The 26416-nt window shown below is 37.8% G+C and overlaps 2 protein-coding genes and 1 long non-coding RNA gene across 5 annotated transcripts in view; 2 read left to right on the top strand and 1 right to left on the bottom strand.

Moving 5' to 3' along the window:
* Nucleotides 1–3475: 3475 nt before the first annotated feature.
* The window catches only part of avpr1aa (arginine vasopressin receptor 1Aa), a 43063-nt gene continuing 20122 nt past the window's right edge, over nucleotides 3476–26416 (top strand). For 2 of the 3 annotated variants that reach the window (XR_014202974.1, XR_014202975.1), the window contains exons 1-2: nucleotides 3476–4652; nucleotides 6836–9354. Coding sequence is in view for 1 of the 3 variants with exons in the window: in XM_082160727.1 (XP_082016853.1) it covers nucleotides 3782–4652; nucleotides 6836–7146 (1182 nt within the window). In the remaining 2 variants the exon portion in view is untranslated. Of the gene's footprint in view, nucleotides 4653–6835; nucleotides 10530–26416 lie in introns of those variants that run through there. The other variant, XM_082160727.1, reaches the window with a different exon arrangement.
* LOC309491320 lies at nucleotides 9019–12278 on the bottom strand. Its single transcript, XR_014203025.1, has 2 exons — nucleotides 10523–12278; nucleotides 9019–9801 (listed from the first exon to the last, which is right to left on the bottom strand). It is a non-coding gene; the product is annotated as an uncharacterized lncRNA (long non-coding RNA).
* The window catches only part of ppm1h (protein phosphatase, Mg2+/Mn2+ dependent, 1H), a 23754-nt gene continuing 23499 nt past the window's right edge, over nucleotides 26162–26416 (top strand). Inside the window, exon 1 of the mRNA XM_082160694.1 lies at nucleotides 26162–26416. This exon is cut by the window's right edge and continues 531 nt beyond it. The gene's annotated coding sequence lies outside the window, so the exon portion shown is untranslated.

Here is a 26416-nt window from a genome sequence, read left to right as displayed (position 1 = left end):
CAGCTGCATTCAGATCCACTTTCCATGGAAAAACAACAGCATACGGGTTTGGAGCGACGAGAAGGAGAGTAAATATAATGACAAAATTGAACTATTTTTAAAAACACATATTTTCTTCTTTGTGTTGTAAATTTTCCTGCCTCAAAGGGTTAAACGGACAGAGCGAGGGAGCTTTCGGCTGGCAGAGACACGGTGCGAGAGATAAAGGGGGAAAAAACAAGCAAAGTGAGGCAAATATTTGAAGAAGACCGGCGTACAGGATGGGAGGGGGATTTATAGGCTTTTATATCCACCTTTCCTAAATATCCCTCTTTACCTCTAAAAAAAGACAAGTGAAGAGGCAGAAAGGGACTAATGGGTGACTAACCTCGCCGGTAAACCCACGGAAAAAAGAAAGAAGGATGACGTTAGAGATCCAGTTGCATTACTGAAGCATTAATACAACAGTTATGAATCTCATTCTCAACCAAAGATGCATCATAATTATTCATTTTAACAGCCAGTTTCTATTATTAATATGATCAAGGTCTGCCAGTATGTGTTTTAACTCTATAACCTGATCTGATGCTTCTCAGCTGATCATGCACATGAGAAAAATACAATACAGAATGCAAATAATACAATGCAACTATAATAGCTTTATCCTCCTGGGACCCGGGAATAGACTTTAGTCCACTGTAGTGGACATTATATTTGAGTGAGTTTCTCTGACATCATACATGTCACATGTCACAGTGTCCTGTGAAGAGCACATTCAGGACCTTTCAGAGACACCAAATGTTTGGAGTTTCACCATGAAAACAGCTTCTCCTTGGTCTTTAAAAATGTCTGACATTCATTTAGTGATCAAATGTAGCACATGTATGGAAATATGATAATGTATTGTAATTATAATTTAAATCGGACTACTTTTCAAATTGTATTTCATAATCCAACATCTCAGGAAAACGTTATGGGGTTTCAAATCAGGCATTTTGGGAGACACAGTGAATATGGTGAATATGGCAAGTGAATATGGAAATTCTTAGAAATATTAGATATTATTATTAAAATGTTGCTAATTATTACTCCAATGATTACACTTCTTTTTTCATTAAATGTTGCTCCAAGAACACATTAATGTGCGCACTACAGTGTAGAGATACATTGCATTGAATGGGAATATTAATTTATGGCCATTTTACCCACATATTGCATAAAGTAAAATGGTGTATCAATTCATTCCGTTATATCTTTCATAACATAGTTGAGAATCATCTTTATACAAATTTTAGTTCAAATAAATCCTGAAACCCCAAAATGTATTGGTGATTGAAAAAAAAATCCCATTGTTTTTGCCTTTACATATAATTTCATCTCATTTTATTTTTTAAACAACTGAGTCCTGGTGTCACTACAGAGGACATAGCAGAACATATGAAGAAAATATCATTTTTAAATTATTATTATTATTTTTTTTTTTTTTACCATTTGTTTCTTATGCTCTAAACAATGTGATGACATGAAAAAAAACTAAATTAAAAAAAAATTCTGGGTCTCAGGAGGATAATATTAACTTCATTAATAATATGCTTCCAATATCTTTTTGTGTTTAATGTCAAAGATAATGCATCAACATGGACAGGCTGCATGCCTTATCTTCAAAACTCATGAATAAAACTGTACAAGGTAAAGAAATAAGGAGTAAACTGTTTATTTTAAAGGGCTTTTAAAAAATTCAGTGACATTTGAGGAATTTGAGAAGCTGAGAGTTACCAAACGATCCATAAATGCAGAAAATATACAAATTCATACTTTAGCAACAGTCTGGTCATATGCAGCCTTGCTTGTTTTATAGTGGATGTTTTTGTGTTTTCTCTTGTGCTGATTATTAGTTCAGGTTTGGTAAAGTCGCACTGTTGAAAGCTTCTGAAGTTTTATTTCTCATTGTCTTGATGAAAGTGAACATGTGCATCTGCCTCATCTGAGCGTGAACACAACACACACACACACACACACACACACACACACACACGCAGGGCGTAACACACACTGGAAAGAATGTGTTTTAGGACGCTAATAACAAATCTGCCTCAGTTTATCCGTGTTTCTTCTGTTTTCTTGTTAGATCCTTTTGTCAAATGCGCTTCATGTTCATGTGTGTGATTGATTTACTAATCAGAAATCCTGTTTTCACTTTTCTAGAACATTTTGTTTAGTCTTTGCCTGAGACAGCGACGGCTCTTCCCAACAATATTTAACACAAAATTCCCACTCTCTCTTGTTCTTGTTCGGTTTCTGGTTGCAGCAACGAGGAAACAGGATTTCAGTGCAGAAGACTTTATTAATAATAGAGCCGGACAGAACATCTGAACATTCACCGACACTGAATCTATCATCTATCATCTGTCTATCATATCTGTGTCTGTCTATCTATCTATCTATCTATCTATCTATCTTTCTGTTTATCTATCTATCTATCTATCTTTCTGTTTATCTATCTATCTATCTTTCTGTTTATCCATCTATCTATCTATCTTTCTGTTTATCTATCTATCTTTCTGTTTATCTATCTATCTATCTATCTATCTATCTTTCTGTTTATCTATCTATCTATCTATCTATCTATCTTTCTGTTTATCTATCTATCTATCTATCTATCTTTCTGTTTATCTATCTATCTATCTATCTATCTATCTTTCTGTTTATCTATCTATCTATCTATCTATCTTTCTGTTTATCTATCTATCTATCTATCTATCTTTCTGTTTATCTATCTATCTATCTTTCTGTTTATCTATCTATCTATCTATCTATCTATCTTTCTGTTTATCTATCTATCTATCTATCTATCTGTCTATCTGTGTATCTATCTATCTATCTATCTATCTATCTATCTATCTATCTGTCTATCTGTCTATCTATCTGTCTATCTATCTGTTTATCTGTCTGTCTGTCTGTCTGTCTGTCTGTCTGTCTATCTATCTGTCTGTCTGTCTGTCTGTCTGTCTGTCTGTCTATCTGTCTGTATATCTGTCTGTCTATCTATCTATCTATCTATTCATCTGTTTGTCTATCTATCTGTTTATCTGTCTGTCTGTCTGTCTGTCTGTCTGTCTGTCTGTCTGTCTGTCTGTCTGTCTGTCTGTCTATCTATCTGTCTGTCTGTCTGTCTGTCTATCTGTCTGTATATCTGTCTGTCTATCTATCTATCTATCTATTCATCTGTTTGTCTATCTATCTATATTCTTTTTTTATATTTTATTTTATTTTAGAGTGAAAGTAAGATGTGTTACATCAGGTGTTACAGTGTGAGGATATGTATGCTTCTGCACTGTATGGGAATGTGTCAAGGCGGATCTTCACATAAAGCAGACTGTAAGAGGGGTGTTTTCTCCAGGGTCCGGTGGGCGGAGGGTTATGTATGTTCTTGAACTATAGGACTGAATTGAGCTGTTGAACACCGGTGGGTTTGGCTCCGCGAGCCTGAAATCTGAGGCGGGTTTAAAAGGCATTGAGCAGAAGCACAGACAGTCGAGGAGAGACATTTGAGGAGCAGGGTTGCGCGGGCGTTAGATAAACTACTAATAACCTGTAGAGCCTCGGGCAAACGCAAAATGGGGATAACTAATGATTCAACCCTTGTGGGATTTAAATATACATCATTTTGGTTATTAACACAGATATTTAATCAGTAATTTTTAAGAGTAGCGCGCAACAGGACACCGGCGTTTCCATTTACGCACGGAAAGCGCGCACATTTGAACGCGTTGGACTTCTGTTGTTTTTGACGAGCCTTACAATGGGACACCCGAGCAACACATCGCACCCGGTTAACTCATCAGACCCGTACGGACGCGATGAAGAGGTCGCCAAAATCGAGATCGCGGTCCTCAGCGTCACCTTCGCGGTCGCCGTGATCGGGAACTGCAGCGTCCTGGTGGCCATTCACAACACCAAGAAGAAAACCTCGCGAATGCACCTGTTCATCAAACACCTGAGCCTGGCAGACCTCGTGGTCGCGTTCTTCCAGGTCCTTCCACAGCTGTGCTGGGAAATAACCTTCCGTTTCTACGGGCCGGACTTTCTGTGCCGGATCGTGAAGCACCTGCAGGTGATGGGCATGTTCGCGTCCACATATATGATGGTTATGATGACTCTAGATCGATACATCGCCATCTGCCACCCTCTGAAAACCCTCCAGCAGTCCACCCGGAGGTCCCACATCATGATCGGGGGCACGTGGATCAGCAGCCTGGTCCTCAGCACCCCTCAGTACTTCATCTTCTCCCTCAGTGAGATCCAGAACGGGTCTGATGTGCTCGACTGCTGGGGCCACTTCATCCAGCCCTGGGGACCCCGCGCGTACATCACCTGGATCACAGCTGGGATATTCCTCATCCCCGTGATCATCCTAATGACCTGCTACGGATTCATATGCCACAGCATCAGGATGAACATCAGATATAAGACCAAGAAGACTCCGAGTGATGGCGCGCACAAGAACGGGCTGATCGGGAAGAACTCCGTGAGCAGCGTCACCACGATCTCCAGAGCGAAGTTACGCACCGTCAAGATGACCTTTGTCATCGTCCTCGCTTATATCATCTGCTGGGCGCCGTTCTTTACCGTGCAGATGTGGTCGGTGTGGGACGCGAACTTCAGCTGGGCCGGTGAGTCAACCTCACCTACATGTGGGGAAACATCAATGCATTTAATGCAGGCAGAAAACACATGTTTTCCACATGTGGAAACTGGTGCAAAACCACATGTTTCCCATGTGCAAAGTATGTGCTCCACATGTGCTTGTGCTATAATCGCGTCCATATATATAATATAAATAATAAACATTATTATATGCAGATTATCATATTAATGCATAATGCAAGTGTTAAAAATGTAATGCACATTTTATTTTCATGCATATTTATATTTTAACTATTAAATATGCAGGGTAACACTTTATAATTACTTTCATTTAATTTTAATATTTTTAATTTAAGAATAAATGGTATAATGCTTCACATTATTGAATATCATTAAATATGTAGAATTAACAAAGAAAATGTTATTATTTTTGTTCATGTTTCATATTTGCATATACTGGATTCATGGTACAAAGTGAAAATGTGCAGTTGTGCTGATATGACCCTAAATATGCTGAACACATACATATTATTAAAACTATAACTTTAGTGTTACTAATATATTTTTGTAGTCTGATAAACACATCACTGTAAAAAGTGTAATGGTCAAAAAGTTATGACAATATGTTTCTTACATTGCTTGAACTGATCAAAATAAGTTACGCAATTAAAAATATATATGTTATATAAGATTCATTTTTTTAAAGCCAGGTTTATGTTATTTAAGTTAAAATGACTTAAACATCCAAAGTTGATTGTACTTAAAAATTTAAGGCAGCAAATGTCTCTTTTCAGAATCGTTTATTTTCTGTATCAAATTTAAATAGAAAACATATTGTAATCATGAGGCATTAATAACAATCAAAATGTCCCCTGCACATTTAAATACATTTTAACCAAAAATCTTAATAAAAAAGTGCATATTTTATATATGTTCATATTGTATCGTTTTAATATAATAAAATGTGTGCAAGTGCATTTAAAATCACAGCATCTTGGTGAAGCTTAAATTTAATGAGCAACAAATGGCTGCATATGGAAAGAAGTGATAATGCGTTAAATATAGTCTCTCTGATATGATTATAGTGATCATTTGAGAAATGAAGTCATGAGACCAGAATAGAGCGTCCAAGCAGAACATCTGCAGAGGCTTTATGATGTGTAAATCTGTCAGTCCACATGAGGTTATTATGGGATGTTTATTTAACCCAATTTCACCCCATCTTCACCTAATAGTCCGAGACAAATGGCTTCAGTCGAAAAACAAGTTATTAGTTTAGCCTCATTTATTTGTACTAATATCTGGCAATACAGTAGGCATAACTATGACTAAAAATGACTAAAAACTAAATGAGAAAATCTTTATTTATTTTTACACACACACACACACATATATATGCACAATTTTAAATCTCTTTGACTCTTGAAAAATAATAATGACACTGTGTAATATAATTATTGTATAAAGCATAGTTCAGCTCCTGGATGCTGATTGGCCAATGCAGTGACTTTAGAATCTGATTGGACGATGCATGTTCTAAAGTGTTACATTCTATATTAATAGCCATTGCTATGTTGCTTGCCAACCCAACAGAGAGACTAATGAACCGTGTTACTTGTGGAAAGGATTATTTTGATTATTAACATTAAAAGGACATCTGTGCATTACACGATTTAGCTTCAGGTGTTGTTAATACAGTCAGACTAAAAATTATTCAGACACCAGATATAATTTAATTTTTTACTAGTGGGTGCAGGACACTATAGGTTTAAGTATTTTAAGTAAACTTACATATTATACCCAATAATTCTTCATACAGAGACTACCAGTAACATTTATACAAATTTGGGACCATAAATGATTCAGACACTTTGAGCTGATCATGTTTTGCTGAAGTGTTTTGTCTTTAATTGCTAATGCTCTTTTTACACACAGACTGTACAAAATGAAGCATTGCTTGGTCACTGGTTGAGCTAAACTGGTATTATCTAATTGTGTAGTTAAATTTAACAGCTGACAGATATTCAACATAATTCATGTGTGAGACAGTCTAACAGAAGGACGGACAAAACCAGTCAAATATCAGCTGAGTTCTGCTCATATTTTATCACCATTTTCTAAACTATAAACTGTGATAATGTGAGAAGTGGTGAAGGTATCTGAGTAAACGCTGGTGTGTGTGTTCATGTGTGTGTTCATGTGTGTGTAGACTCTGAGAACACGGCGGTCACTCTCTCTGCGCTGCTGGCCAGTCTGAACAGCTGCTGTAACCCGTGGATTTACATGGTTTTCAGCGGACATCTCCTGCACGACTTCACACACTGCTTCCCCTGCTCCCATCAAATCCAGCAGAGCTTCAGGAAAGAGGATTCGGACAGCAGCTTACGGAGAAACACACTGCTCACCAGAATCACCAACCGAAGCCCCACGTGCAGCTCGGGAACCTGGAGAGACCTCGATCAATCCCCTAAATCTGACCGATCGGCCCCGGCTCCAGCTCCGGCTCCGGCCGGGACGTGATGCTCCAGGGAATGTGACTTTATTAACCATACTTTATTGATAGTTCGATAATGTTTTTTACTTTATTGATCTTTATTGATCAGCACTTTGGTGAGACTCTCGCAGACTCTCACGCCGGGTCGAGCTCTGGATGAGCGGAAATACACGAGCTTCATTTAAGCATCAACTGTTTCTCTTAAAGGGGTCATCAGAAGCAAAATTCACTTTTAGGCTACATGGTGTTTGCATATAGATGTGTTTGCAGTGTGTGGACACAACCACCATACAATCAGAAAAATCCATTCACTATAATCAAGCCGTTTGGGCTTTCTGAGCAATATGATGTCATAATGCTCATGCTCCGCCCACGACCGCCGTATTAGCATATTTCCTGTATTGCTCATTATCATTTAAAGAGACATGCACCGAAACGGGTCGCTGTGAACAGAGCTGTTTTTGAGGAGGTAAAAGGGTGTTGTTTTACACAACCATTGAGGAATTTTAACCAAAGTATGTTATAAACTTTACTTGAAGACCCTAAAGAATCACACCAACTTGTGGAAACTGGGCATCCGATGACCCCTTTAAATCTAAAAACAGAGTCATCCAGTAAGAGTACAGAGTATATGGAGAACAGCTCGGATCATTTGATGAGAAATATTTGACTTTTTATTGCGGTTTGAGACATTGTTGAGATCTCTTCGGAAACTTTCTGAAGTCTGTCTTTTTCTTTACTTCAGGTGAAGTCTTCATTGCTGTCGTCAGAGAGAAGTTTGAAATGATTAAGATGTTTTTAATGTTTTTGTAATAAGTCTCTTCTGCTCATCAAGGCTGCGTTTATTTGATCAAAAGTGCAGTAAAAATTCTGAAATATTATTACAATTTAAAATAGCTGTTTTCTATGTGAATATACAGTAAAGTGTAATTTATTACTGTGGTCAAAGCTGAATTTTCAGCATCATTACTCCAGTCTTCAGTGTCACATGATCCCTCAGAAATCATTCTAATATGATGATTTGATGCTTCATATTTTTGTGGAAACCGTGATACACTACCATTAAAAAAAAAAAAAAAAAACTCTTCATATCCAGAAAGGACGTATTAAATTGATCTAAAGTGAAAAAATATATATATTTCAAATAAATGCTGTTCTTTTGAACTTTAAATCCATCAAAGAATCTTGAAAAATTAAAAGTATCACGGTTTCCACAAAATATGAAGCAGCACAACTGTTTTCAACTGATAATAATCGGAAATGTCTCAAATCCTTATACGATAATGATTTCTGAGGGATCATGTGACACTGAAGACTGGAGTAATGATGCTGAAAATTCAGCTTTGATCACAGGAATAAATTACACTTTACTGTATAATCACATAGAAAACAGCCGTTTTACATTGTAATAATATTTCACAATTTTTACTGTATTTTTTTCTTGGTGAGCAGAAGAGACTCTTTCAAAAAACTTACCAGTAACGTATTTATAGTTGTTTATTGCATTGCAACATTTTACTTGAGGTTGTGTAATGCGCGTATATTCACGCCGCCGCATGTCATGCTTAACAACTCAATATCTGCAACCTCTCGCCCCGTGTTGCTTATATATATCATTGTCTATTATGGAAACAGTGGGAACATGGAAAACGCAGTAAATCTCCTCAGGGACTTCGGCACAATGAGTCCTGCGAGGCATTTCCTGAGATAAGCGTCTACTTAAGCCTGGCGCTCGGGGTGTGTTGGCCCAGACCGCGAGACCCTCGTGCCAAAGTAAACCAGACACCTGCTGCCAGACACTAACCCAGCGAGGATTTCACATTCACAGGACGCAGAATATAGCACTTTCCAGAGAAGAAATGAATGTTGCACTAAATAAACCATAGGAAACGGTCTGCTTTATGAAATATTAACGTCACTTTGGCGGCATGAAACCTTCCGGGCACGACCCGTATCAGATTGCTCTTATAAATATGTTTTCACATGCATGGCCAGGCATGTCTTTACTGTTCATCTGTCAGGTTTAGGACTCTTTTCAGGTGTTTTAATGTACATATGCGCTAAGATATTACAGGCTGTTTATGTATATATTAAAGTTATGAATAAATGCACAGCTATAACAGAATATAGGCTATTATTAAAATTTTGGGTGGCGCATTACAATAAGGTTTATTAGTTAACATTATTTAATGTATTAACTAACATGAACTAAGTAAGGGTTAATGCCCTTCGAGGTGTGCATTGTCATTTGTCAGGTATTAATGGACGACGGCGAGGCGTGAACCGTCCGACGCGCAGCGGAGTCCTTTAATACCTGCCAATGGACAATGCACACCTCGAAGGGCATTAACCCGCTTATACCATGGTCACTTGCCAAATAACAAATTTTTAAAACATTAGTTTATATTTTAATTAGTTTTACAATCGAAATCTAAAGTTTTTACAAGCAATAACTTGGTTCCCCTGGTTACGCCTGACGGTTTATTTAGCAACCGGAGATATTTATAGTCTGCTTAGCTCCTAGAACCCTTCAGTTTACTGCCTGTTGCTATGGTTACTCACAGCTGATGTAGAACCCTTCAGTTTACTGCCTGTTGCTATGGTTACTCACAGCTGATGTCGCCAGCGCATTTATTTATTCATTTCGAACGGTAAACAGTCATTTCACCAGAACTCCTTTACTAGGGCTACGTTCACACTGCAGGCTGAAACGACCCAATTCCGATTTTTTTGCCCCTATGCGACCTGTATCTGATCTTTTCATGACAGTCTGAACGACACAGATCCGATCTTTTCAAATGCGACCCAGGCCACTTGGGTATGTGGTCCCAAATCCGATACATATCCGATCTTTTGAAATGCGACTTCAGTCTGAACGGCCAGGTCGCATGTATCCGACCCGCACGTCATTGATACGCGAAAAACGTCATAATTCTGCGTTGAAGTAGTCATCGATTTGAAACTGAAAACGGACTGCATATTCGTCGAGCTGAGGTAAATCTGCCGAACGGGTCGACCTCGACGAGCCCGTTAATAAAAAATAAATAAAAAAGCCCACGGCCATTATATATACGTTATGTTAACTTATTTGTGCTGAATCTGATATTAGATAGGTCAGCGGCTGCTGTCTGGCTCTTGTGTAACGGTCGCTGCGCGCGCTTGTGTGTGTGTGTGTGTGTGAGAGAATCACAGTTAAAGTTTAGCTACTTCCGCAAACAACAAGTGACGTCGTTGACCGTTGAGTACTCTTCTGCGCATGCGGGTCACTTCTGGGTCATTTCACGTTCACACAGGAGATCACGAAAGGTCGCATTTAATTGGAAATGTGAACGGCCTTGCAAAAAAATCGAATTTTTTCAAAAAATCGGAATTGAGCATTAAGCCCTGCAGTGTGAACGTAGCCTAGGTGTCCTCTATCACTTTTTTAATGGACACCCTGCAGCCAATCAGAATCGAGTATTCACCCAGACCATGGTATAACAATGAGCAATTCATCTGTTGCATTATTTGTTCATCTTTGTTAACGTCTTTGTTAACAGTTCATTGTTAGTTCACGGTGCATTAACTAATGCTAACAAGATTTTAATAAAGTATTAGTAAATGTTGAAATTAACACTAACAAAGATTAATAAATGCTGTATACATGCAGTTCATTATTAGTTCATGCTAACTAATGTAGTTAATAATGTTAACTAATGAGCCTTATTGTAAAGTGTTACCGAATTTAGTTTGTGTGCGTTCAGGTTTTGTTAAAGTCGATATTGAAATGCGTTTATGAAACTTTGAATGTGTTGCACTTCTCACACATGTGTCTGTGTATCTGTGTGCCAAATACAATAAATCAAACCTTCAAGAAATGTTAGTTCTGGATCTGTGGCGACAAATATGTTTTTAGCAACCGAGCCGTTCCTAGCGCTGCCATTCAAACGCAACTTTACACCACATTCAGCTTTAACTGGCTTTTATTAGCATTTTATTGTTGTACAAGCGTGACTGAAGTGCTTTCAGAAAGATATTCTGATGGAATATTGTTCCAGTGTTTTGATGAAAGATAAATTTCTGCTCCATTTCAAGCACCAGATGACAAACTAAAAGAGGACTAATGACTCTATAATGTTTCTTCTTTGTACGTGTTTGTGCAAATGCAGCGACAGACTCTTCATCACGATGCAGATTCCCTACTAGGATCCTTTCCAAACATCCCATAATAGCTGGAGAGTTTCCTGTTTGTTTCCTGTTTAAGGATGCGTGTTCTCTCCCCAGAATTAACCAACTTTCCTCCTTTCCAGTCCGTGAGTCCAGAGACGAGACAGCTGCGGTGTGTGTGTGTGTGTGTGTGTGTGTTAGAGAGTGCGTGTGAATGTGTGTGCGCACGTGTGTGTGTGTGTGTGTGTGTGTGTGTGTGTGTGTGAAAGAGAGAAAGAGTGTGTGTGAAAGAGAGAGTGAGAGTGTGTGTGTGTGTGTGTGTGTGTGTGTGTGTGTGTGTGTGTGTGTGTGTGTGTGTGTGTGTGTGTGTGTGTGAGAGAGAGAGAGAGAGAGAGAGAGAGAGAGAGAGTGTGTGTGTGTGTGTGTGTGTGTGTGTGTGTGTGTGTGTGTGTGTGTGTGTGTGTGTGTGTGTGTGTGTGTGTGTGTGTGTGTCTGTGTGTGCGTATCTGTTTGTATCTGTTTGTGTGTGTGTGTGTGTGTGTGTGTGTGTGTGTGTGTGTGTGTGTGTGTGTGTGTGTGTGTGAGAAAGAGTTACAGTCTCCCAAGCTTCTCACATCAGACTTACATGTTCACATTCTCTCCTGCCACCTTTGACCCTAATGTGTTCCAGAAGCACCATTAAACTGGAACAACAGAACAAATGATTTCGGATTGTAATGCATGCAAGTGTTCAGTGTCTGAGAGACGAGGCTGAAGAGATGGGATGTGAAAACGAAGAACACATTGTGTTTTCTTAATCATTTCCATGTAGTTTCCTGGTGAAAAATACAAACAAGGTTTGGTGGTCTTAGCTGGTTTATATGGTTTAGATGTTCTTTTGTTGTACACAAAATAAACATAAACAGTTCTTTCTATTCCTACACACTTAAGAATCAAAATTATTTATCAGCATTATGGTTCCGTTCGGAATCTTTAACATCAAGGGAATCGTTCCATTGGTTCTTTGTATAAAAAAAAAGGTTAATTTTAGATCACACTAAGAAATAAGTGGTTTACGAATATCTTTTACTTGTGTCTCGTTTAAAGATTTGATGCTATTAACCCTCTGGTGCTGCTGGCGTCGCGGTCAAATGACCAACTTTTTTTATATTTCAATGAAATTAATGTACACTTTTTTTTTTATGATTTTTTTATTTCATATTTTGTATTTTCGGGGGATTTTATGGTACTAAATTATATTTATGGTTAGTTATGATCCATTTATACCTGTTAACATATTACCTGTAAAAAAAAGTTTAAGTTTATTATTATGAAAAACTATTTTTACATTTTATAAGACATATATATTTTCCTAAACATGTTTTACTCTGAAACTGTGAGAAAATCAAAGCCATAAATCTAAACAAGTTTTGTTGTAAATTTGAGGTTGATATCTCAGTAAATGAGCTTTCAGTGTGAGTGTGTTCGGCTGCAGTACCAAACGCTTCCACTAGAGGAAATTCGCATCCCATTCGTTTCCAATGCGCTCATTTTTGGCCGCGAATAATACAAGTCTGACTATTTTTGTCAGGACCATTTAACCTTTTCAAATTATGTCCATGATCTATTTAAATTTTTTTCACATAGCACGTGCCAAAAGCTTTACCAAGTTTCGTACCATTATGATGAAAAAAAAAAAAGTAAAAAAAAAAAAAAAAGTAAACTTTTTTGGTCAAAAATGACTAAACGGCACCAAAGGGGTTAAACTGTCCAGCGATTTGATTTTCCTCAAAAGGGCTTATTGTGTCAGCCTCATACCCAGTCAAAAACCTGCCAGAAGTTGCATAAAGCCGATCAGATTAGAGTTTGCCAATTTAAAAAAAAGAAAAAAAGAAAAGTTTTCCAGTTTTGCTCTTTACCTGGACAGAGCTGAATATAACAAGTACCCACAACCCTTCTGAAACCATCAATCCAGGGGTGCATCGTTGAAGAAATCAACTAGCGAGTCACGACTGTTTCCCGAAACCGAACTGTCGTAAAGTGGTCGTTCAACCACGTCGGTTTATGACATGACGCACATGGTGGAGTAATAACTTCTTTTAAAGCTGCAGGCCGTAGCTTTTTTGGGATAAAAATAATCCAAATTAAATTGTTGAGCAAGTACATAACCAGCCAGTGTTCAAAACTCTCTGCTTGCCGTAGCTCGATTCAAGACGGTAAGCTTGTAATAATGTATTTAATTCCAGTGGTACTGGTGGATTTCCACGGGTCTCCATCTGTCCACATAAAGAAGAGTCCCGGCTAGCAGGCTATGAGTGTGAGGATGTTGCAGGTGGAGATTTATAGCCTTTTTCTCACAGCACTTGATATAATTAAAATGATCAACTTGATGGCGGATCCAGAAAGATTCAAACGACAATCACCAGTGACAGCTGGAGATTCACCCGGTGTAAAACGCAAAAGACTTCGGACTTCGGGGAAAAAAGAGACCTCAACCGGCCCGTGCGAAAACAAGGATAAATATCGGGAGGGCATTAAATGTAGTCACACAATGCTGATGTTGTTTACATGTACAATTTGAGAACAAAGTATAATTTGCACGGTTTGACGTGATATGATAAGCGATCGTTAGATTTAATCGGCACGATTTACTGCAATGCTTTTTTCCCCTTAACATTAGTTGGTCAGAACAAAAGTGGATGATACTTGTTCAGACGACATTTTCAAGTGAAAATTCTTATGTTGGTCATATTTCCAAAAAGTAGAATCTGTGATAGCGAACACCAGTATCCACACCGGGGGCGACTGACAGCCGCACATTCCCCTCAAAACATCGGATTCATCCGTGCTGTGCCGTGCCGAGGCACAACCCACGTTAAGCTGATAATTCCGCGAATAACTGCAATTGCAGATTTCGAACAGAGATGGCGACAAAGAGGAAAAACTGCGGACTGCAGCTTTAATGAATCTGTTTGAGATCAAATTAACGCTAGATGTTTCGCTATAAATTACGGACATGCATCTGAGGACTAATTCTCATTTTTCTCAGTTATTTTGCTTTATTTCCAGATTCAATCATAGACTCGTTCTTACACACTAGAGCTCGTTCACACACGCGCACTCTTCAAAAACAGTGCTTTAAATATCTTGACAAACTAAAAGACGTAAATGGCATTGTATGTATCTTAAATAAAAGATATAGATTGTAAAGAATGTTTTCTTGATTATTTTGCTCAAGATAAGGATATATTGAGTCCACATGTCATGCAAACTAGAAACTGCTTCTAACCACAGGAGATCTGTCGTTACACACACACAACTCTGCGATGCTGTTTGCGAATGTTTGTAGGAATGATGGTTTCGGGAAACACTGACTCGTTGAACTGCCGATAACGACGGAACATAGTTGGCTAACGATGCTTTTGGGAAACACACCCCTGACTAGTGGAAGCCATCAAGTTGCCTGAGGCCGGTTTAATCAGTTCTGTTCTTCAGCAGGGTCATTTACGGCTCTCTGAGCTTGTCAAACACTCTCTCTTCAAGGTATCAAAGCAAACCAGGGTCCAATTAATATTTCCTGCAGCTATAATTTCTCCTGTTCTCTTCTGAGCGATCAGATGTAATGAAACCGCACAGGTCTGGTTTTCTCTCTCGGCTCATTCCAGCTGGAGAAGGCCTGCAGTGTTTTTCCGGTGCCGAACGGTCCTTCGTTCCCAAAGCTGACGCTGAATCGGAGACATTATACTGTGAAACATAAAGATCTGTCCCTGATCTGTCGCTGTGAACATATCGCATGCACCGTTTCTTCCTCAGGTCTGGGTTTACTCATAAAGGACACAACATGATCATACTGTAGTCTTAGGGATTTTATAGGGAAAGAAAGTTTTCTCTTTTATTTAAAAAAAGAAGCAGTGGGTTTCACAGTGATGCCATAGAAGAACCTTCAGTGAAAAGTTTAAGAAAAGTTCTTAAAAGAACCATTTTTTCTAAGCTTTAAGATCATTTGAAAAATCTAAAGAATCTTTTTTCCACTATAAAGAACCGAACCATCGCTTCATTATGGAACCATCAATGCCAATAAAGAGCCTTTATCAAAAATTACCGAATTTTTTTATTTATTTCAATGAAATATTTTATTTTGATAATGTTTTTTATTTAATATTTTGTATTTTTGGGGGATTTTATGGTCCTAAAATATATTTAAGCTGTATTTATAATCCATTTATTCACTTTTTGAGCATAGACCTGTAATTTCCAACTTAAACTGTCATAAATCTTGAATGCTGACAGTTCAATGCTCTGATCTCTATTCAAAGACGACTCTTGGCAGATTATTGCTGAAGTGAAAAAAGTTTTAAAAAGTGAACTTAAAAAAGTTACAGAATTTTACGTTTATTGTTATGAAAAAACATGTTTTACTCTAAAACTGTGAGAAAATCACTTTCCACGAGATGAAATTCGTCTTCCATTCATTTCCAATGCGGCCATTATTTTTTACAGAACCATTCAACCTGTTCGAATCATGTCCATTATTTATTTTTGTGTTCACATAGCAAGTGCCAAAAAGCCCTTATCAAAACAATACAAACCACCCAGAACATCTTAGAAAGTGCATAGCAACACCCTAGCAACCACCCAGAACATCTAAACAAGTGCATAGCAACGCCCTAGCAAACCATCTAGAATACTTTATCAAGCAAATAGCAATGCCCTAACAGCAATACAGAGCACCTCACCAACACAGTAAAACCCCAGAACACCTTCGTAAATGCATAGCAACACCCTAGAAACCACCCAGAACACTTTAGCAAATGTGAACTTAAAAAAAAAGTTACAGAATTTTACGTTTATTGTTATGAAAAAACATGTTTTACTCTAAAACTGTGAGAAAATCACTTTCCACCAGATGAAATTCGTCTTCCATTCATTTCCAATGCGGTCATTATTTTTTACAGAGCCATTCAACCTGTTCGAATCATGTCCATTATTTATTTTTGTGTTCACATAGCAAGTGCCAAAAGTTTCATACCATTCCTAAAAACCAATGTAAAATTTTTCGGTCAGAAATGAGAGCATCCGAGGCTTAAGAGTGAATGTTCAACAGGACGATCCGCTTCCAATCCATTGGCTGAGGATTCACGTCTGCATTTTTTCTTCCTTGCGTAAAGCACATTTCTGGCATAAAACTTCAAAACAAGTGGCTTTGATCACCACGTTTCCTCTCAGAATTAGTCAGTTTGACACTTTTTGGATCATTCCTGTTCTGCCGAACATGTTGAACTCTTTAGCTATTAATGAATGATTATGCTTTTGTTGTTATTAGAGAAAATATTTCTATAAAAGGGAATATCAGACATCTGTTCTGATCAAACTCAGACATGTCAGCTTTATTAATTTTAACTTGATTATTTATGCAATTTTACGGGAATAGGCTGTCCTTCTAAAAAAAGGACAGAATAAAAATAGGATGGAAAATGGGTATTTATTGACATAAATTGAAAAAGAAGCAGTGAAATGGTTCAATGATATTTTTATAAAATAAATCTATTTAATGTTTTATCCAATATTTTAAGACAAATATCCCCATTTCAGGGACATAGAGATGGATTGCATTGTAGGAATGACCTAAAGTTCATGATCAATCTTAAAGCCACATTATAGACGTATACTTGATATTATGAAAGGTTGTTATAATAAAAAGAGGGGGGAGGGGAGGGGATTGGCAAAGTCTTGTTGCATTAATCTTAATTGTGCTATTTGTTATCAGACATCAGTGAGGAGGATCGTAACTCCATTATACTGGCTCACACATGTGAAAGAAGCCCTTTAAATGCACATCTGGATTTTGAATACTGGGTTTCTGTCTTGTCTTGATGAAGATGAATTGCTTCTTCTGTTCAATATAACAGACTCCTTTCCATTCGCTCTTTCCAGATGAATCCGTCTGATGTGGCCGTTCCAGTACGTTCTGTATGTATAGATCTCAATCTGAGGTCTGGGATTGACTGAAGGCAGGCAATATTTCCTCATTTATAACTTTTTATAAAGTTAATTTATTATGATATAAGCATAGATTATTTCAGACATGACAAGGAGCATGAAATCCCAAAACAAGGTCCAACCAGTGTTATATCACAATCCCACTATCTGACCCAAACCCAGGGCTCTGTACTCTCATAATATGAACTCCAGCTGTTATGAATATTAAGCGATCAGGAGACACCTCTATTGTGTTCGGACCAGCGTTACACAAGAGTCGACGCTTACACAAGCATCAAAGCTTTCGTAACCACCATCTTTTCCAGCGATTCATGTTGTTGTGGAAAAGATTTCTCTTCCTCTTGAACTCATCTGTAGATGTTCTGAGCTCAGTGAAGCGTTTGGGACATTAAGCTTTGATTTTCACTTGTTTACGCCACAACGATCCCAGAGAAGGTCGGAAGGTTTATGTCACTTTTTTGTTGTGTAATTTATTAGAACTGTAAAATGTATTCCTAACCAGCCACTTACAAAGCACTCAGAAAACCATAGAAAGCACATAGCAATGCCCTAGCAACCACCCAGAACACTTTAGCAACTGCATAGCAACGCCATAGTAACCACCTAGAACACATCAAAAAAGTGCATAATGCCCTAGCAACCATCCAGAAAACTTTAGGAAACACATAGCAATACCCTAGCAACCACCCAGAATACCTTAGCAACTGCATAGCAACGCCCTAGTAAACACCCCACATTTTTTTTTGCAACAGCAACACCCTAGCAGCAATCTAGAAAACCTTATTAAAACAATACAAACCACCCAGAACATCTTAGAAAGTGCATAGCAACACCCTAGCAACCACCCAGAACACCTAAACAAGTGCATAGCAATGCCCTAGCAAACCATCTAGAATACTTTATCAAGCAAATAGCAACGCCCTAGCAGCAATACAGAGCACCTCACCAACACAGTAAAACCCCAGAACACCTTCGTAAATGCATAGCAACACCCTAGAAACAACCCAGAACACTTTAGCAAATGCATAACACCCTAGCAACCACCCAGAAGACTTTATCAAGCACATAGCAACGCTCTTACCATCCAGAGCACCTTATCAACGCAGTAAAACACACAGAACACATTAGAAAACGCACAGCAACACCCTAGCAACCACCCAGAACACTTTAGCAAATGCATAACACCCTAGCAACCACCCAGAAGACTTTATCAAGCACATAGCAACGCTCTTACCATCCAGAGCACCTTATCAACACAGTAAAACACACAGAACACATTACAAAACGCATAGCAACACCGTAGCAACCACCAAGAACACAATGCATAATAGTGACCTAGTAGCAACCATCCAGAACATGTTATCAAACACAAAGAAATGTACACCATAGCAATCTCCTAGAACACTCAAGCAATTCACAATAAAAATCACTCAAAATACTAGCCCAGAGCAACACCCTAGCAACCACCCAGTGCAAAGCATTGCCCTAGAAACCACGTGGTCTCTCCCAGTCTAAGAGGGTGGTTATCAGTCAGAATAAGTTTGTGGAAAACATGGTTTCAGGGTACAGACTAAGAAGTTGAAGCCCATTTGAAAGTCTTTCCCAAAGTTCCCTCCCCTCTGCTGCTCATTATGAACTCCCATTCCATAACAACAGGCCTTTTGTTATTCTTCTCCCACTGTTGCCGTGGGAAACGCTCATTAAGCAGCGTTCGGAATGTTGAGAAGGTCGTTGCAGTCGGAGAGTGATTGATTGAGTGACAGGAGGGAAGTCGGAATCAAATATTTATTCTTTGTGTACGTTAAACGGATGTCCCAGTGTGATAAATGAGCATTTCCCAGAATTCACTGCCAGCTATAATAACAGTCCCATCCTATAGTGGAACACAAACACATTTGTCTTTATCATATTGTATATTTGGAAACACTTTACAATAAGGTTCATTAGTTAGCATGAACTAATAATGAACTGCACCCATACAGCATTTATTAATCTTTGTTAATGTTAATTTCAACATTTACTAATACATTATTAAAATCTTGTTAGCATTAGTTAATGCACTGTGAACTAACATGAACAAACAATGAACAGCTTTATTTTTTATACAACATTAACAAAGATGAACAAATACAGTAGCAATTAGCAAATGGATTCCTCATGGTTTGTTCATATTAGTTAATATATTACCTAATTTTAACTAATGAACCTTATTGTAAAGTGTTACCGTATATTTTTACACAGCAAAAGCTGCTTCTGAGAGAATGTGTGCAATTAACCCGAGCAGGTCAGCAGATATTATATGATAAACTAAAGAAAAAATCCATCCAAATCCAAATGATTTTGTTCAAAATTACATCACATCAAAAACTTCGATCAGGGCCGTTATCCTCTCCCGTGGCCTCATGGGATAGTAAAGTACACACCTGTCACAGTAAACTGGCCTGTCAATCATCTCGTCACAGTAAACTGGCCTGTCAATCATCTCGTCACAGTAAACTGGCCTGTCAATCATCTCGTCACAGTAAACTGGCCTGTCAATCATCTTGTCACAGTAAACTGGCCTGTCAATCATCGTGTCACAGTAAACTGGCCTGTCAATCATCTCGTCACAGTAAACTGGCCTGTCAATCATCGTGTCACAGTAAACTGGCCTGTCAATCATCTCGTTACAGTAAACTGGCCTGTCAATCATCTCGTCACAGTAAACTGGCCTGTCAATCATCTCGTCACAGTAAACTGGCCTGTCAATCATCTCGTCACAGTAAACTGGCCTGTCAATCATCTTGTCACAGTAAACTGGCCTGTCAATCATCTCGTTACAGTAAACTGGCCTGTCAATCATCTTGTTACAGTAAACTGGCCTGTCAATCATCTCGTCACAGTAAACTGGCCTGTCAATCATCGTGTCACAGTAAACTGGCCTGTCAATCATCTCGTTACAGTAAACTGGCCTGTCAATCATCTTGTTACAGTAAACTGGCCTGTCAATCATCTCGTCACAGTAAACTGGCCAGTCAATCATCGTGTCACAGTAAACTGGCCTGTCAATCATCTCGTCACAGTAAACTGGCCTGTCAATCATCGTGTCACAGTAAACTGGCCTGTCAATCATCGTGTCACAGTAAACTGGCCTGTCAATCATCGTGTCACAGTAAACTGGCCTGTCAATCATCGTGTCACAGTAAACTGGCCAGTCAATCATCGTGTCACAGTAAACTGGCCTGTCAATCATCGTGTCACAGTAAACTGGCCTGTCAATCATCGTGTCACAGTAAACTGGCCAGTCAATCATCGTGTCACAGTAAACTGGCCTGTCAATCATCGTGTCACAGTAAACTGGCCTGTCAATCATCTCGTCACAGTAAACTGGCCTGTCAATCATCTCGTCACAGTAAACTTGCCTGTCAATCATCGTGTCACAGTAAACTGGCCTGTCAATCATCTTGTCACAGTAAACTGGCCAGTCAATCATCGTGTCACAGTAAACTGGCCTGTCAATCATCTTGTCACAGTAAACTGGCCTGTCAATCATCTCGTCACAGTAAACTGCTGTCAATCATCTCGTCACAGTAAACTGGCCTGTCAATCATCTCGTCACAGTAAACTGGCCTGTCAATCATCTCGTCACAGTAAACTGGCCTGTCAATCATCTCGTCACAGTAAACTGGCCAGTCAATCATCGTGTCACAGTAAACTGGCCTGTCAATCATCTCGTCACAGTAAACTGGCCAGTCAATCATCGTGTCACAGTAAACTGGCCTGTCAATCATCTTGTTACAGTAAACTGGCCTGTCAATCATCTCGTCACAGTAAACTGGCCTGTCAATCATCGTGTCACAGTAAACTGGCCTGTCAATCATCTTGTTACAGTAAACTGGCCTGTCAATCATCTTGTTACAGTAAACTGGCCTGTCAATCCTCTCGTCACAGTAAACTGGCCTGTCAATCATCGTGTCACAGTAAACTGGCCTGTCAATCATCTTGTCACAGTAAACTGGCCTGTCAATCATCGTGTCACAGTAAACTGGCCTGTCAATCATCTCGTCACAGTAAACTGGCCTGTCAATCATCTCGTCACAGTAAACTGGCCTGTCAATCATCTTGTTACAGTAAACTGGCCTGTCAATCATCTTGTCAAAGATAAAATCCTCCACATTTAATTTAATTTCATACAGTATCGGAGAGAAACACGTTGATCTGCAGTCGCGTGTCTTTCATACAGAGACTCTCCTCATATTAATGCATTATTAATGATGCATTTAAAAGTTAATGGCCAAACGGATCTTTTTAAAAGTCCACATTGTTATTGCAGATGAAATATGACACGGATAACATTAAATAAATCTTTTTTTTTATCAGGTTAAACTTTGATGAGTCACTCAAACCTTTATCTAAAACCCTATCCGACATATTTTGTAGTTTTTTAACACTCGTGTTTGCAGTTCCTCCTCCAAAGCGCAATGGATTGTGGGTAATATTAGCCTTTATAGTGAACACAGACCCACACTTCGAAAATCCACTGGAAATAGTAGATCATCCGAGGACTTCTGGCATAATCTTTCAACATAAATGCTTTAAGACACACTTATTCTAATCTCACACACAGTTTAGGATGGATAGCGTGGACATTGAGACGCAGGGACAGTGTTTTTCGCCTACTATAGGCTTTAGCATGAGATATAGCGCATGCCATGGAAACCTAAATGAAGTCATTCTTTACAGCACAGAAAGTCCTTTAAATGTAAATGAGGCTCATTCTGGACTCACAAATGATTAACATGACGCTATTCCCACTCACAGAAAGCGTGCTGTAAATAAACGCTTATTTCAGCTTTGTAGATATCTCCATTTGCATGTTTGTTTATATATGATTTCAGATTGTAGGCTTAAACACTGTACGTAAATAAACCACATCAACAACGTGTGCAATTCATTAGTGAACTCCCTCCTCAGACCATCACATTTAAACCTGGGTTTGTTGTTGTAATGACATTTCCCCTTGAGTCTGTGTGTTAATAAACCGGCAGTGTGTGATCAAACCAGCGCTGTGCAAACAACACACACATTAAAACATCACTAAACAACACGCCTGACCTTTCCAATCCAATTACACTGAGAAATGCCAGTCTTCGAGCCGGCCTCGAGTCCTCATGCTCACTGACCCGCCGAGAGACGGGTGCAAGTCTGTCCTGATCCCAGAGGATATGGTTTTTCGGGACGCTGGTCTTGGATCAGTCATCTGGAAAGAATTAAGGATTTCTTTTTGGTTTGTAGCGTGTGAACAGCCGGATGATGGTCGTGACGTCATATAAATGATGGTGAGATTTTGTTGGATATATTTAATCTCCATCCAGAACATTCCCAAAATCTGAAGTCACTCCATAAATAAAACAAACATTTAGCTTTATCATCGCATATCTGCCGACATTTAAAGCGCCGAACCATTTAAAGTGCTCATTTGTTTTGACATTCTTACCTTTTTTTTAGTGTCTTTGTGTCTTTGCCAGTCATGCAGATTCAGTCCTGTCACCCGCTGATCTGACCAATCACATCGGTCGTGAACATTCATGTCGAATCCAATCGTTTAGTCTTTTAAATAAACTCGACTTAAAAAGTATCTCGAAAAGGCATACATCTAAACAAAGCCTTGTCAAGATTACTCACACACACCAGATTTAATCGTAAAAAAACATGTGTTTACAACAAAATTATATTAATAAGTTACTCAAAATATTTAAGTAAAGGACCAAACATTGTTGACAATGTAGTTTCATTTTTGTTACAATTACAATGAGTCATTTTTCTCAATGCATTCCTGCGTCGAGTTGTGTGTGGATTGTGTGTCCTTTACCAAATGTACACACTGATGGTGTGAGATAATAAAATAGTTATTATGTATATAATATAAATATAATGTGGGTTTTGTTCTCTTGACCATAAATGGCAGACAATCTCTCCTCCACACATTTGAGGAACGGCTTCGCTCTTCTTCATCAAAATATCAACACACGATTTTAAGGTTAATTGATCTAATTTAGAGATCCGTGGCATTGCATTAAGTTTTTGAGTCTGTTTGTTAATGAGGGATTTGTGGAGTAAAATGAAGTCAATAGTTGAACTGGCACAGACGGTTATTATTCTTTAATTGAACACTTATTGTAGTAATTCACGCGGTTGTTATTTAATACTTCCATGAGGAAGATGTACATTCCACACACATATTTGCTATTCATTACAATTTGTCAGAGTTATTGGTAAATATGATCATAGATGGCTGTAAAAAAAATTAATCTGCATTGTTTATCCTTTTGATCTTTCATTTAAAAAAATGCACAAAAATCTGACCTTTCATTAAAGTAAAATAATTACAAGTGTGGGGAGAAATTACATAATGAAATAAATGCTTTTCTCCAAAACGTTGGCCATATTGGCACCCCTAGAATTTTTAATGAGTAAAATATCTCTGAAGTATATTCCCATTATAATGAGTTGTTAATTTGAACCTTTAATAATAATAGCAGCTGACAGGTTTCCCTGTATGTCTCCAGCATTAGTTGAGAGAGATTTGAATATCAGGCCCTTCTGTACCTGATATTTAGCCTAATTAATCGATATTGAATCGAGATCAGAACTGAATCGCAAGCTTGTGAATCCGAGCTAATCTCAAAGGTTGGCATAGTTTAGCAGAGCTTTAATCTGCGAGATGAATTTCTAACGATTACAGTGATTTGTTTCTGGATTTTTAATAAACACGAATGATATACATTCCCCTCATAAACAGCCGTGCGGGATTAAAATACACACTTTTTCACATCGGACATGACAGAGCGCGTGGCAGAGAGCAATACAACTAACCAATGATCCAATCCGAATCCTAAATATTGACTTAGACCATCCACAGGATTAACATGTAGGCCCTACTGTAGGCTACTGTACCTGATATTTAGGCCCTACTGTACCTGATCTGATGGATTATCCTACAATCATCCTGTACGGTTCAGGTGTTATTATAAGGTTAATAATTCTAATAAGCTGACCTATGTCAAACCCTTCACACTCAGTCTGTGATCTGTTCAATGGAGACAGTGAGTATTTGTTCTTAGGAAACACTGACATCTAGTGGACACTATGAAACATGACAGCGCTTTATTTTTTTTATTTGAAAAAAAGAAGCATCATAACAGTAAAGTATACAGATGCCTATTTGCATTACATAAGAAAAAAGTGTATATGTTATCTTTATATTAATTAACTTTCAGTTTAATAAAGCTGTTTGTTCTTGGGAAACACTGACATCTGGTGGCCACTATGAAACATGACAGCGCTTTATTATTTTTACTTAAAAAAAAAGCATCATAATAGTAAAGTATATTGAGGCCCATTTGCATCACACAAGAAACAAGTTTATATGATATTTTTATAAATTAAATTTCAGTCTTTTCTTCACACAGATGTGAAGAAATATAATACACACACCTTTTTTGAAAGCGCCGTATGTGTTTGAACAACACCAGGGTGAGTAAACAGCACTGCTCTTCACCAGATAACCCATTCCTGTGAGTGTGTGTGTGTTGCTTTGGTTGTTGAGATGGATTACCGGCTGATCTGTGATTCATGTTAGCCAGATAACAGCTATAACAGATGGCATATTCCTGTCATTCTGCACAAATCCCATAATCCCCTGGGATTATTGAAACAGTTGTTGAGTGTGATGTTGTTTCAACAGTTCAGCATTGAACACACAATATTAAATCAGATAAAGCTGGAGAGATAAAGCACTTTTTAAAGTCTGATATGCATGCATAAATCATCATTTTGACATGAGTTTATATATTTGCTGACACATGTGGGTCAAATAATATTTATGAAATATTAAATGATCCACTATACTGATTATTAATAGTAATTCCTCTTGTTCATATCTGTTATCTAACACCTAAAATATTTAAATTATACTCTGTTGTGGTTTGTTTTGTTGAATGCTGAACTGATATAAACTGCATTTCATGGAAAAAATAAATATTTATGATATTTTTTTAGCACTTTTTTTACAGTGTTATTGTTAAGTCACATGTTGTTGCTAGTAATAACTATTAATTATGCATAATTACATGCAACTAACCCTAAACCAAACCCTTACCCTATAGTAAGTACATGTTGTTAATTAATGTTACTCTTAAATATATAATTACACTGTAACAATGACACCTTCAAATAAAGAGTAACCTAATAAAGCCTAGCCCTTTATTTTGCACTAAATAATATTAACATGCACTTAGGGTCGGATTAGGTTTGGTTTAGGGTTAGTTGCATAATTATGCATAATATTTTGCAACATTAATACCTTTCACTGGGATTTCCCACGGTATAGTGATCAGTACTTTGACTTTCAGTGCCATATTTATAGATGTGTGTTTTATTGCTGGTGTATTCTCTCTGTTTGAGCTTCTTTTAAGTTAATACACTGTTTGGTTGTGTCTTTATTGGGATTATTTGTAGGGAGGTGGATGCCATTTGTGTTTGTCTTTTGATTTATTTTACTTACACTGCCAAAAAAAAAAAATATATATATACTTTTCTTACTCAGTATTTTTGTCTTGTTTCCAGTCCAAATATCAAACATTTCTTAAATCAAGATGCATTTACTAAAGTAGTAAAATGACATAAGATATTATGTCTTGTTTCTGGGGAAATTAATCAAAAAGTTTTTGCTTAAAAATAAGCTAAATTATTTGCCAATGGGGTCAGAAAACTAATATTGTTTCTGTCTGAATTAAGGTTATTGTTCTCACCCCATTGGAGGATCATTTAGCTTGTTTTAAGCATGAACTCACTTCATTTTGATTAATTCCCCCGGGAAAACAGGACATAATATCTTATGGCATTTTATTAATCTAGTAAATGCATCTTGATTTTTTTTTTTTTTTTTTTTATTTGGACTGGAAACAAGACAAAAATACTAGGTAAGAAAAGCATTAAGAATTTCTTTTGTTTGTTATTATGTCCGTTCCCCTCCTGAAGTCCTATCTTTATATCCCACTGATTATGTACAAATAAATCCTGTGAAATGTTTTTACTTTACAAACTAGTGTCCTTATAATGTGTGCTTGTCCTGGAGACCTTTCTCTCTCAACTCTTGTTACTTCTATAGACCTGAAACAGATCCTAACA

The sequence above is a fragment of the Leuciscus leuciscus genome (genome assembly GCF_965113295.1).
Source record: "Leuciscus leuciscus genome assembly, chromosome: 25".
NCBI lineage: Eukaryota > Metazoa > Chordata > Actinopteri > Cypriniformes > Leuciscidae > Leuciscus > Leuciscus leuciscus.
This window is presented reverse-complemented; position numbering and strand designations above follow the sequence as displayed.